The 15129-nt window shown below is 32.9% G+C and overlaps 1 protein-coding gene across 2 annotated transcripts in view; it reads right to left on the bottom strand.

Moving 5' to 3' along the window:
- Window positions 1-15129, bottom strand: part of KIF2A (kinesin family member 2A) — a 78610-nt gene that overhangs the window by 10942 nt on the left and 52539 nt on the right. For both annotated transcript variants that reach the window (XM_060092927.1, XM_060092928.1), the window contains exons 7-17: window positions 13677-13772; window positions 11967-12021; window positions 11425-11587; window positions 8821-8911; window positions 8658-8721; window positions 8008-8099; window positions 7482-7624; window positions 6965-7169; window positions 6111-6221; window positions 5028-5095; window positions 682-832 (exon numbers count right to left, since the gene is read on the bottom strand). In XM_060092927.1, coding sequence (XP_059948910.1) covers window positions 682-832; window positions 5028-5095; window positions 6111-6221; window positions 6965-7169; window positions 7482-7624; window positions 8008-8099; window positions 8658-8721; window positions 8821-8911; window positions 11425-11587; window positions 11967-12021; window positions 13677-13772 — 1239 coding nt within the window. The remainder of the gene's footprint in view (window positions 1-681; window positions 833-5027; window positions 5096-6110; window positions 6222-6964; window positions 7170-7481; window positions 7625-8007; window positions 8100-8657; window positions 8722-8820; window positions 8912-11424; window positions 11588-11966; window positions 12022-13676; window positions 13773-15129) is intronic.

Raw genomic sequence — 15129 nt, 5'->3', positions numbered from 1 at the left:
TTGCGGAGCACAGGCTCCGGACGCACAGGCTCAGCGGCCATGGCTCACGGGCCCAGCCGCACTGCGGCATGTGGGATCTTCCCCGACCGGGGCACAAACCCGTGTCCCCTGCATCAGCAGCCAGACTCTCAACCACTGCGCCACCAGGGAAGCCCTCATATTATTATTTTTAAGCAACAGGGGAATCAAAATTTTAAATTTATAAAATGTCACCAAACACTCAAAAATACAGAAAGCAACCAGATTTAACAAATGTCAGATTTTTTCCATTTTTGATACAGTTCATGAATCCTTTTAATACATGTGCATGTGTCCATAATCTTGTTTCTAAGCTTTATATATGTGATATATTGTATGTACAATTCTTAAACTTGTTTTTTCCCTGTATTACTTTAAAAAATCCCCAAATTTTAACATCAGTATAAAATCTGAAAAAAAGAATAGTTAGATCAGGGGTCAGTGAACTTTAGTACATATTTTGGGGTTGTGAGCCATACAATCTTTGTCACCTCTGGTCTTAATGAGCAGGGCCATGTTTCAACAAAACTTTATTTGTAAAAACAGATGGCAGGCCCAGAGGCTGTAGTTTGCTGATCCCTGATTTAGATGATAGTTTTCACTTATTCTGCTATGGATGAAATGACTAAGATTAGATAATTACAACTATATTATGTCACTTACATTTTGTTCACAAAGAAGTTTTAGATCATCCCTCTGAGGGGAACTCCCCACACCCCACTGTGCCTCTAAATCATCAATCTGATTTGGTGGATGGTGCATTATTGGACGGGCATCACCAGCAGCAGCTGGATCCACAGTCAATTCTTTCACCCTATAAACACATAAGAGGTATCTATAATTAACAAAGACAAATGCAGAGGAACAAAAAATATCAACTAATTTAATATAAAAGCAATTCAATAAACATATTAATATTGATGATGTCAGCTTTCCAGATCAAATCTAAGTGAAATCTGTAGAAATACTAAAGGTATGTTTAGCTGTGAAGCTTTAGGAATTTACTTAGGTATATAACTTTACAATTACTTCAAACATAATTACTATGCATAACACATTGAGAATCAACAAAGTATGCAGATTCAGTATTTCAAAATAAATAAGAGACACTTGTTGCAACTAAATTGCTGAACAGAAAAATGCTAACAATGGCACTTAGATCAATAAATGAATCACAGTCAAAAATCTTTTTTTTTTTTTGGCCGCACCGTGTGTCACGCGGGATCTCAGTTCCCTGACCAGGGATCGAACCTGCGCACCCTGAAGTGGAAGCGTGGAGTCTTAACCACTGGACCGCCAGGGAAGTCCCCCAAAATCAAAGAATCTAATACACTTTGCAGATTTGGTAGTTAGAAGGCTCAATTAAAATAGCTACATGTGAAATATTTCTAATCTATAAAGATTATAAGCTGTAAATTTCTATCATTAAAAAAAGTTTACCCCTTAAACTTCAATTTACATATTTGGGAGAGGGTACACTTCTTAAGTCAAGAGGAGCCTTGTGATTTCCTTGCAGACAGAAAGAATGTAAACTGTTCATTTTAAATAAGACAGTTTATCCTTCAATGGTAAATATGCAAAGATGACATCATCCTTAAAAAGATGAGAAGGGAAAAGGAAGCCTGAATTCTAAATCAACATTTTAAAGCAAATTAATAAAGTACATAAAAATGAAGATCATGCAGTACAACCACCACCTGCCAAACAAAATGAAAATGAAAAATAAAATGGCTCAGGACAAAAGTATATGCTATGAAAGTAAATGCTATAAAACAGTTATACATAGCACAATCCAAAAGAAACTATTAAAATAAACATGTTATGTATAGAATGAAGTAGACCTGGTAATTGAAGGAGAAAAGTCGTCATACTCATAAGAAGGAGAGAGATCAGGGCGACTGCCACTACCCTGTGAGAAGGGAATGTCTGATGGACTAATTCCAAACTCCTTTACTCTGCAGCACCAAAACAGCAACAAATTAAAAGAAAATGCTCTTGTAAAGACAGCAATGCACATTTCAAGTTTGCATTTAGTACTCAAGTTTAAAATTTGTTTAGGAAAGGATCAACGTTGTTATGACAATGTATTTACACTATCTTAAAAATAATCAGTGTGAAGAGGCTTCTGAACCCCTCTGTTCTATTCACTCCCTACTCCATAGTCCTTCCTTTTCTCATGATCTTTCTAGAAGTTTAATGAGTCCATCACCTAAATTTGAAATGCCCTGTATTTAGCTACATGACCACTCATGTCTAATTTCCTTGTGTAGTCAATACCATGAATATTTTATTAGCATTAATGAGTCCTCAACACTCTTGCAGTCTTTTCAAACAGGACACAAGAGAATGAAGTCCTAATGGCATACACCGTTTATAATGAATTAACTTCTTTCCTATGCACCTCGAATGGTATTAGCTACAAAGCAATCCTCGAACAAACTGAGAAAACAGTCACTCAGATAATTTTCTGTGTTTGGTGATTCAGGTGATGAACCATGGTGAAAAAAATCCTTTAGCAATGGAATTTAAATTGCTTTTGCTAATGTCTCTAACAATTATATTTAACTAAATCTTGGCTTTTATGACCCAATTTTTGTGACTCCCTATGTCCTCTTTAGGCCAATCCCATTTCATAACAGTAGGAAATATTTATTAATTACTTCCTATATATCAGATATTATGATTAATATTTTTAGACATTATATTATTTAATCATTATGACAATATTGTGATATTATTATCACCACTTTACAGATGAGAAATAGGTTCAGAGCAATAAAGTATCTTACCCAAGTTCATTCAATGAGAATGTGGCATAACTGAGGTTCAAACCTAGCTGTGAGTACAAACCTTATGCTTAAACACTTCAATATACTAACCATATTCTCTGTTTTTCTCATTACTTCTCTTAGGTTGAACTAAATGAAATTACTATTTTTATACATCAAAAATAGTCACATAGATCAAACTAATAATTTCTTTTACTTAGAATCTTTCTTTGACCTATTGGTAATATCTACTCTCAAAGGTTCAATACCAGATTCCTTTGCCTTTATCCTTTCGGAAAGCTTATTTACACACGTGCTGACAAACCTAAATTTCTAATACTGACTTAATAACTCTTTTTACTCCCAACCCCATTACTTATTCTTTCAGAATCTCCTAATTTAGATACCTATTAGCCCCTAACCACACATTTTTCCTCTATTCAAAGATCTCTTGCCCAACCTAAACTATTCTATATGCAGGAATTATATTCCTCAAATGAGCTATCAACTGAGGTTGAAAATCTTTATTCCTAAAGATATGGAAATAAAAGACAGAATTATTTGTCCTAGATGGTTAGTAATGGTTGCAAATGAATCACATTACGTGATAATAAATTAAAATATTTTACTTGGACCTAAATGAACTAGAGGAATAACCAGATACAGCATTTTCACATTAGGGGGATTCCTTTGCAGCCAGAAGTCTGAAGACATGGAGGGTTTTAATTCTACAACACGGCAATCATTTTACTACACTAAGCTGTTCCTCATCTCTCCCATGAACAATTCTGAAACAAGAAGCATTTTAATGAAAAACACCCACAATACCAAAAATGTTCACTACAAAGAATGATTAAAAGTACTATAAAGGTTCATAGCTAGAGTCTTATAACTCAAAGTTTAAAGGGTATTAAATTTAAAAATAAAGTTCAATTATTTTTAAAAGTTATTATTTTTAATATCTTTACAAAAGGTCATTAAGTTTATACTTTCCAACAATTTTTACTGATGATTTTTTAAAATCTCTTTAGTTGAAGCAAAAGCAAAATACAAAAGAACAAAGCGTATGATCTCATTTGTGTGAAGTTCAGATACAGCTACCTACATTGTTCAGGGATACATTCATATTTTTAAAAAGAGAGAAAGAAAATTGAGAAATTTATTCCACAAAAGTCAGGACAATGGCTACCTTGGGGTAGAAATTAATGGATTTAGGCATGTTATTCAGGATTTGTGATCAGAAAGGGACACATGGGGAATTTTCTGGGGGACTGGAAATGTTTTATTTCCCGGTCTGATGACAGGAATTTTCACTTTGTAAATATTCATTAAATTATTCACTTGTGTTTTGGGTACTTTTCTGTATGCATATGTATTTCATACTTTAATGAAAGATTAAAAATAAAATTTCCATAGTGATTAAAACAAAAAAATAGTACAAATACTCATGTTTAGCAAAATTAAGAGATTCTCCACACTAGAAATGGAATACAAAGAGGAATTTTATCTCTAGGTTAAAATCACAAATGCAATATGTGATAATACAAATTTAAAACTATATATACAGTCATTCAAAACAAGAGCAATGGGAAATTTCTGCAACAAATATAAACATGCCTATTACAATCCAAAATTCCAAGGGCATTTTGTGACTATAAGGAATAAACTGCTTTAATAATGTGTAATGCTTTTTGTCCTCCCATTTGTAATAATGCAATTGTCTATTAACGTTTGTAACACTATTGCCATAAATAATAAAATGTAACCCAGACAGAACACCAGAAAGAACTGTGCTATCACTATTTAAACCCTAGCTTCCCCATGTATAATATTTAAGATTATCAGAAATAATTTTCACCATATGCAAAACAATTTAAGAAATACGGACTGGCTCCTGATACTCACTTACTTTTGAGTCTTAATATAATAATAAGAATTTTCATGATTTAAATATAGTAAAATATTATGAAATATAACTTGGTTAATGGAAAAATACAATCATGTTCTATGATTATAAGACCTATTCTACTAAAAATATGTCTTCCCAAATTACACAACACATTTCCAATTATTTTTAGAATATGACAAAATGATTCTAGATATCATTTCAATGAATAACATGCAAATTTTTTTTGAAAATGTAAAGAGCAATGCAGTAAGATTTACCCTATCAGATATTAAATCAAACCATATATTGTTCTATTCCCTTCAAATTTCAGAATAAATAACCATTTCTCATACCTATTTGCATATCTTAATGTATTGAGAGTATTTTCACAGGATGCCATGCCTGGAGAGATTGTGGCAATCTATGGGGGAAAAATGCAAAGGTAAAGAAAATATTATAAATGATGTCAAGTAATACTGACATATGGCTCAGTCAGGTCTAATTTTAATATGGTCATCTAAAAAAAGAGTTATTAATGATACCTTAGTTCCAAGATAATTCACTATCTCATACCCATAATCAAAGAATAACTATAAACTCCAGTTAAAATATAAACAACTCTGACAGCACCACAAACTGATCAAATATCAGGCAGAAAATGGAGGTCAACACCTAGAAGAAGGGAGTAACATTGAGTGACTGTCCGCCCCTACTTTTGATAACTTTTTTTGCCTAAGGGCAAACTCTGCTGCTGTCACACAGGACAACTAAAACTTCAATAGAAATCTGGAGTTTCACTGGTTAAACTAAAGGATGGAGTTTGGAGGTAGGCACCATAGCAGCTGGGAAGTGAAGTTTGTCCCAGAAGAGAAATAACCACAGAGGAAGAAACTCATATTCTACATATATATTTATACTACCCAAATCTCTGGCTGACCCCTGAACACAAGGTTGACTGCAAGAAACATAGCTAAGTCTAAAAGAGCTAAACAGAGATTTCAAGGTCAGTTGATGCCCACAGCTGGGAAGACAAGAGTTTGGAGTTCAGCTAAAATAACAACAACGATAACAAAATCAATAATCTTCAGAAGAACATAACAGAATCCAGAGTGTCCATAAAATATTCATTCATAATGAAAATTATATAATCCAAAATTCTAGATATATGAAGAAACAGAAAATTATGACCAATATGCAAGGAAAACAGAAATCAACGAAAACCAATCTCAAGAAGACTCAGATGTTGGAATTAGTAGAATGCATTATAACTACAATATAATCCTATCAGACTGGCAGGGACCACATTTTCAAGTATCACTGTATCTCTCACAATAGACTTTAAATGACTGTCATTAATGTATTTTATAATTTTCCCATATAGACTACATAATTATTCATTTAAGATGAAAACAAAACAAACAAACAAACAAACTTACCATGCAGGTACGAGAGTTTTCACCTATGAATGAATCTCTTAACACCTGAGTGAGTTTACTTGCTCGGAAAGGAGTATGAGGTTTATTTCTACCTAAGGCTCTGATGCACTCCTGAAAATTAAGAAAGCAAATTTCACAGATTTTACTTCTTATAGAGTAATCTTAATGAACATATTTAAAACATCTCTTTACCATAACCCTAACATTTAAGATCTGATCAGTTCTGAAAATTCTATTAAGAGATTTACAGCATAGTAGAAATGCTCCCATAAATCCTAATTCAAGAAAATGAAATTTGGAAAACAAAAAAAAACCCAATCCAAAAGACTACTTTATTAATTCCAAAAGATTCCTCTGGAGACTATGATTAGTGTTTAGAAGTAACAGGCAGTAGGATAACTGTAAAAAGTTAAACTTTTAAAGTGGTACTACAAAAGAAAAAAACAGAATGCTTTCTTTGCTTTGCTGGTCAAGGAAGATATATAATAGTAGCCTAACTTTTTGAAAGCCATTCCACATTTTTCTGAGAAACTTCCTTAGCTCAGTTTTGTGGTTCCTTGCCCTCCTTCAAGAAAAAAAGACTGATTAATGATTAAGGCCCTCTGGTATCTCCGTAAGCAGCGTTCGAATTGGCCTGCTAACTAATAGATCTTTATCTACCTTAAAAAGAATAAATAATATGTGTAAAGAAAATTTCTGGGTACAATATAAATCTATAACTGCAAACATAAACAACTAAATTTTGATACCTCTCTTACTTGTTAGAAAAAACAAATACTATAATTTTGTAACTGAGGAAACAAAAATGAAGTCAAAAGTAAAAGACTTTTCACAATTAAATGCACTTTATTTACCTTGAGTGCTAAAAGGCTTTTATTGATTTCAGCACCTTCAAGCCTAGTTTGCCTGTCTGCACTGGAAGTATCAGCTCCTCTTTCATTTCCAGCCAAATCGATGAGAGAAAATTTGCCATGTAGTTTTCCTTTCCTTCTAAGAATAATCTGAAACACTGCATGGCTCCGAGATGAATGTGCATTTGCAGATGTTTGACCAGATGTTCTACAATGTAATTAAGAACAATCTGATATGTAAAAAGTTCAATTTATATGTGCAAACCACAATATTTTCATTAAAAAAAGAAAAAACTATTCAGTTTTTATTATTTAAATACAAAAAAGACATTTTGAATTAACAACACAAACATAACCAGATTAATATAACTTAATCTGACATACTTCAAAAGTTTTTATGAATAATGATTTTTACGTCCAAAATGCGTTGAATAACATCCTTGCTTTGCTTTTGTTATACCCAAAGTATCTAAAACTTATCATGAAACTGTTTTGCTTTCTTAATTAAAATGAGAGCTACCTGCAACTGTTGCCTATGTCAATGAGTTTCAGTACATCTTCCACACATTTGACCTCCCGTTCCTGTAATCCCACCACTTGAACCTGCTGTTTTCCATCTTCGAGCACTCTTAATTTTGTTTTCCTGTTTAGCAAGTCAAAAACCTAAAAAAAAAAAAAAAAAAAAAAAAAAAAGAAAGCAAGCTAGCTTTAAAAATAAAAAAAGAATAGTTCTATAAAAATGAGTCATTCAGAGTCCAAAAATTATTTCAGAGAATTCTAGTAATAATGTTATTAGAATAATAATGATCGATACTGAAGTTAAAGGATTTCAAAGGGAATTTTTAAAAATCTCATCACAGAACTTTAACATAATATTCCAAATACATATAACAATTATGTGGTGGCAATGACTGCCCAACAATGTGAATGTTGCTGAACTTCTATGCTTAAAAATGGTTAGAATGGTAAATTTTATGTTATGCATTTTTTAACCATAATTTTAAAAACTAAAAAAAAAAAAAAAATTTTTTTAAGTTTCCACTTACCTTACCACTATAAATTTCAAAAAAGGTTGCATACACTTGAAGTTCTAACTTCTTATAGTTTGGCTTCTTTAGCATTAAAAAAACATCTCGAGCTGTCAACAATTTCATATGGAGAAAATTTATTAAGATGCAACAAATATTGTTTTTAAAAAGCAATTCAAATCAACTAATGTTTACCTAGAATGATAGTATCAATAAGAAAAATGAAGATTAAAGTGGATATTAATTTTCCAAAAAAAACCCAGTAGTAATAGTTTTTTCTACATTTAAAGTTTAGAGGTCACTCTCCTTCATATTCAAGAATAGAATGCTACTACTTATCTTTATAAATAGCATAAAATTAAAGGCGGTCATAATAAGGTTACTTTCATAATCATACCAAATGGAAACTTTTCACAAAGCAGTTATTCAACAACAAACGCTAAGCTCCAACAATGTGCCAGATTACAACACAAACATAATCAAGATTTTTGCCCCCAAAGCACAGTTCTTTTCAAAACAGTCTGCTAATCTAAAACTGATGTAATATATAGTAAGTATAGCATTAGTTACCCTTAAAATTCTGGGCAGTACTTCCAAATCTTATTTCCAAGCCACCTGAATAATATTCAAGAAGAATATTATAAATAATATGCAAAAAGGGGAGTTACCTGCTAATGCATAAATTCCTTTAGAACAGTCTTGGTTCTTTCCTGAAAAGTCACCTCCCATTGTCTATATGTTAAAAAGAAAATAGAATTTAGGTCTTAGAATTAAGCTATAAGGAAAATAAACTGGCTTCATACCAGGATGTAACTGTAATGAATTACTTACATGAGTCTTTCCACTTCCAGTCTGCCCATAAGCAAAGCATGTAGCCATTCCCCTTTCAAATATAGTTTCCACTAGTGGTCTAGCTGTAAACCTTAAAAATAAAATGTACCAGTCAGAACATACAGTTAATATTTAAATTAAACAAATAAGCAATAAAACTAATATCAAGTGTTATTATAAGCAAATCTTATACCAAGATTTTTAACAAATCAGTGGGATCAACTGCGAGGCCACAATTGACCCTACTGATTTAAAATTTTAAATACCCATGTCCTAGAATTGCTTAAAGCTCTTTAAAGCATATTTTCAAGCAGTAATTCCAAAATAAACAAGGGCCACAATAATAATGGACAGGGAAAAAAACCTGATAGTAACTGAGCTAAAGACATAATATATAGAAGACAGTAGGAAAGTTTTAAAAAATAACAACAAAATATGGTAATATCAGTCAGACAAGTAGGACAGATATGAAAACCAAAACCAAAAATCCCAACCCAACCCAAAAAAAGTATCAAAGGTTTCAACAAAAACAGAATCAAGAGTGGTAATCTCGGGCTTCCCTAGTGGTGCAGTGGTTCAGAGTCCGCCTGCCGATGCAGGCGACACGGGTTCGTGCCCTGGTCAGGGAAGATCGCAGATGCCGCGGAGCGGCTGGGCCCGTGAGCCATGGCCGCTGAGCCTGCGTGTCCGGAGCCTGTGCTCCGCAACGGGAGAGGCCGCAACAGTGAGAGGCCCGCGTACCGCAAAAAAAAAAAAAAAAAAAGAGTGGTAATCTCAATACAGAAAAGCTAGAGGGGAAAAAAGTACGAAAACATTATCTAAACAAGTATAAAAGTGGTAAAATTTCCTTGAATGTGAGTAAGTAAATAAAAATTATGCTTATAAGACAATGAATTCTGAGTTTATAGTCTTGATTCAGGAAAAGGATGCCCAAATATTATGTATTGGTATAATCATTGCTGGAGTTAAAATAAAAAGGTAGGGAGGGACAAAAAAATACTTCATTGAGCAGAACCCTAAAAGCATGATAGAAAACAAATCTACTTTTTACACAGGCTTCAAAAGAATATATGTAGAACACTTTATATAGCTCTATTGATTTTTTTTTTAAAGGCACAACTGGAGAAAGTACAGAACAAAAGGAGCAGAAAAATGTTCTAATCAAAAAGAACTGGAAATGAGTCTGAAGAGTGATCAGACCAAAAAAAAAAAAAAAAAAAAGTCTAACTTCTCAATCCATAAAAGTTAAGGATAAGGGGAGAGAATCAATATTGGTAAAATTAAGAAGCATAAATAAGGGTGAAACACAAAATGTTTACTAAATCTAGCACCTACACAGAAACATAATTTTATTTATAGTGATTTCTTGAAAATGATTATAAAAGTCAGACAGACATATTTTATGAGACAGGAATGGAAGCAGAGAAGGGAGTGAGGGGGGAGGACAGGACTCAGTTCTCAAAAAGGTAAAAAATACACAATTTATAATTATAATTCCCTTTCAAAACAAATTTTTCACAATACCTCTATCTAGCATTCACATGTTCTTTAGTTTTGTCCTCTTTCTTTACAGCTGAACTCCCAATTTACTGGCTTAAGACCAGTGGAGTTGGTCTTATCTCATTTATAACATCTTCAATTCTTAGGATTCTTATTAACCCTTTAACTTTCTGTTTTCCAGTCAAATTTATAAAATAAAAGGGCAATGAAACATAGCATTCAAGTAACTGCCAAGACAATTTAATATAGACTGAAATAACAATGCTGCTAAAACTGACCTATTAAATAATGAGAAGTAAATGTTTACAAACTATGTATAAAAATCTAAATTTAGGGCTTCCCTGGTGGTGCAGTGTTTGAGTCCGCCTGCCGATGCAGGGGACACAGGTTCGTGCCCTGGTCCTGGAGGATCCCACATGCCGCGGAGCGGCTGGGCCCGTGGGCCATGGCCGCTGGGCCTGCACGTCCGGAGCCTGTGCTCCGCGACGGGAGAGGCCACAGCAGTGAGAGGCCCGCGTACCGCAAAAAAAAAAAAAAATCTAAATTTGGATAAAAATATGGGATATCAATGCACAATACATGCAAGTTTGAGTTGTTTGTAAGTTGAACGTGTGAACATGCAAGAATTTCATGTACTAAAACTATTCCAAAGCTTAGAAATGATAAAACTAGGGAAATGCAAGTAGATTTACGGAACTTTTTTTTCCTTAAGTGGCCATACGTACTAAATAAAGATTTGGACAAATAAGTGACAGATGTGTAACAGTTATTTCAAATTTCTTCACTAATGCAGAGATCAAAAAGTAAAAAATAGCCACATCCCACCTCTAGAGGTACAGAAAATGTTTTCTTATCCATACATATGGTGTGTTATATAGTGTATAAAGTTAATCATTAATGAAAACTGATTTGGGGAGCATTAAAGAAAACAAGTGTTAAAATTCATTATCGTGTTTATTAAATATTCTTATTTGTTTAAACTCAGGGGGAAAGAAAAGGATATTACACCTCTGGAGAGATATGCCAAGATCAACGTAAGTTTCAGTGGTGGTGGTGAACACACAGTATAAGAACAAAATTCTGATTTAAAACAAATTTACCTACCTGTAAACCATTTCATTAGGAGCGGAGTCATCAAAGGCATAATCAAAACGAAATGTTTGGTTTTCTAGGTACCTTGTTAAATCTACTTTTTGTTTTGGTTCATGTACCATCACAACATCTTTACTAGGGATTGTAATTACATCAAGATCTTTCATTTGAGTTTCTAAAAGAATAAATGAAAATCAGTGCCCAGTAATTTTCACAGTATTTGAATTAATGCACAAAAATTATTTTAAGTAGTAAGAATTTCGATAAAAGTAGTAAGTCCTATAAATATAAATATCCTATAAATATGCCATTCAAGTAAACAGAATATTTCAACAACAAAGTAAAAAATCAAGATTTCTGTAAAGCCAGGAATGGCAAAGATTCTTAGAGCAGTAACACATCAACAGACCTAACCATAGAAATCTACATAATGGTTATGTACAAATGAAATGATTTACATTTAACTCTTCCAAACCAATTTGATTTCTGCTATTATCAAAATAAATTGCAAACAGGACAAAAATCAACCCTTGATTAGAGCTCAGTAAGCATACCTTTTTTATTGAGTGGTCGTTTTCTTACACAAACACATATCCTATGTTCATCAATCTAGAAATAAAATATTTTTTTCCAGTGATTATCAGTGGTATATAAAACACTGAAAAGTTAATTATGCAATATTTCCTCCCGAGGTTTTAGAAATTTATGCATAACATGAATAGGATAAGTAAGCTTAAAAAACAAATTAGCTTGAAGAAATTTTAATAGTCACCAGACACAATTATTTCAAAAATTCTAAGTATAATGGAAACTCACTTATTTTGTCATTTGGTAAACCACTAGGAAATAACTTTGTAGAGGACACTACCACTCTTAGTAGCAATAGGTTCACATTAAGAAACTACCTTATTCACTTCAAGATGTGCTGTATACAACAAAAGTAAAATTTCCTACCAAGTGGCCTATTTTCAGATTCATTATAGGGAAAATTATAGGCAAAGATAACTAGCTGTAGACAAGAAACACAGTTCTCAGAAGATTATTGGTCAAAATAATTTGAACAATTTTATAATATGCCAATTCTTAGACATTAAATTTTTTCATAAAATTAATGTTCCCAATACTTGCCTTCTAATGATATTTAATACAAAGCAGGAATTGGCAAAGTACGGCCTGAAAGCCTAATCCAAGCCACTACCCACTTTTGTAAAGTTTTACTGAAAGAGCCATACCTATTCATTTATGTATTGTCTATGGCTGCTTTTCATACTACAAAGGCAGAATTGAGTAGTTGTAACAACTACTATTTTTGGTTCAAAGCCAAAAATATCAGGCCCTTTTCAGAAAAAGTTTTGCAGTCACTGTCATAAAGTATGAGCTCAGATGTAGGTTAAACAAATGAAAGGGTAGCAAGGAGTAAAATATATGAGATGCAAATGTTATGAACTACTCTATTAAATCGTATATAATATACCTGCCTTAACACAAGTGTATTATATGTATTTTGTGTACCCAATACATTCTGTATACACCAGGTCAGATGGATTATTTTTCATAAATACAAATTACTCACAAAAGTATTCCCTGTCCAATAAATTCCCATTCTTCAATAGGAAAGGAGGTGCATAAGACAGGACATTCTTCAAGCACTAGATTTCTGGTTTACAGCAGTCCTCAACAACCATCACTTATTGTTAAAAGCCAGAGTAACATTTATTTTAAAATAAATTAGTAGTAAGTTGGAATGATGGTGGGATCTACAGCCCAAGCCAAGAGGAAACAAACTTGGAATTGAGATAAAAGTATAAGTGATGGTCAGAAAGGAAACTGGGTCTTCTGACATCATCTTTGACTGTTGCTCTGTCCTACCAAGGACACAGAAGCTTTGTTTTGAAGTGGATTATCTTTGTGAGAGCATGTCTAACGTATCAAATTATGGGAAATAATGAGAAAATAAGGGTAAGTGTGAGTGGTTTCTTTCTTTCTTTCTTTCTATTTTTGGATGCATCACGTGGCTTGTGGGATCTTAGTTCCCAGACCAGCGACTGAACCCGGGCCTTTGGCAGTAAGAGCTCAGAGTCCTAACCACTGGACTGCCAGGGAATTCCCAACGGTTTCTTGATCTTCTTAAAATATGGAGAAGGAGCACCCATAAAGAGGGAAAAAATTACAGAGCTAAATACAGTATTAACTTAGGGGGTATCAAACATGTTTTTATTTACAGCATAAAAAGTTCCAGAGCAACTGTTAACAAAGAATCTTACAGGATCTGCTGTTGTTAATGGTCTATAATCCAAACTTCCTCTAAAGTCTCTGATCATACACATAATTTCATAATTTGGGTTTGTAGCATCAACATCCTGTAAGAAGACAGAGAATTCATCATTTATTATAATTACAATAAAGTAGTATTTGTTGCGTTTATGTTATATACGGTTTGAAAATTAAAATTAAATAGGTTGTGTCATTTGTAACAGCCAAGCCCAAACTGAAACCTGAGATGTGATATAGTTTCAGAGTTCAAGATTAATAGTAAGCCTAGGAATCACTTTTATATTAAAAACACAATTCTGTTAGTCTACATGCATTCTGTTAACTCCAAACAAAATACTCCTTATTAAAACCACCTTTGACCTATTTCAAATATGTTATATGTATACCTTAATTCTCCTAGAAAATTGAGCAAAACAAAAACAGTGCTCATTCTAAACATCAATAAAGAACTCTAGAAACGCTGAAATTCTTAGAAAAATGCATTTAATCAGATTCTCCTTCCCAATTCCTAATTCAGTGTTTCAGCAAAGTAGAACTATGGATTCATTTATGTTCATTTTCTATTATTAATGACTCTCTAAAAAAAACTAAGGCATGGTATAATACAGCCCCAAATCAATAGGACATAGAATTTAAAGGAATCAAAAGCCAAGATAATTTTTGAAATCTTTAAAATTCAAATTACTGCATGCTAACTGCAATTTACTATTTTGCTTCAAAACTGAGAAAATTCAGATTAAGATACAAATAGCAACAGTTAACAGCCTCTCCTAGCTATGAGTATAAATTATTAAACATTTTAGGTCAGGTTCTTTTTCCCATAATACTATATGCAGACTTGCTTTGAGTACCACTAAATTTCAAAACTGTTAATGTAACATACTTTCAATTAACCTTTTGGGAAATAACACCAACTATGTCAATTGAGAAGCAGAATGTAAAGAAGAGGTCACAAAGAGATGTAAAAATATTATGAAGTACCCATAGGAAACACCAGGTGGCATCTGTACTAAGTATCAGTAGCTACAAGCATTATTCATTTCAAAACCCAACTGGTCATTCTCAGGTCACTTTCAGATATAAGTTGATTTATTCAGGTTGAATATTATACTGATTCCACAATTCCACAACACAACATCTTTATGATTAAGGGCATTTGAACATACTCCTAAATAAGGAGACAATCCTGGCATTTTATTATAGGAAACAAGTTCTGAGAATATAATAGATACAAGCACAATGGAGGAATTATTTGTACAATAGCAGAATTTCTAATATGTGAAGACCTGTAGAGAGATAAAAGACGAGTCTTCTACGCAAGTTTTCCATTGCTAGTAAAGTTTTGCTACTATCTAAAGGAAATGTGAGAAGAGGGGCACATCAGAGATACTCTCAACATCTAGTATAAATCAACACACAGCGAATTTCCACCCTTTCATTGTG

This window comes from Mesoplodon densirostris, chromosome 3 (assembly GCF_025265405.1).
Source record: "Mesoplodon densirostris isolate mMesDen1 chromosome 3, mMesDen1 primary haplotype, whole genome shotgun sequence".
NCBI lineage: Eukaryota > Metazoa > Chordata > Mammalia > Artiodactyla > Ziphiidae > Mesoplodon > Mesoplodon densirostris.
Note: the sequence above shows the minus strand (reverse complement) of the source record. Positions and strands in the feature narration are given on the sequence as shown.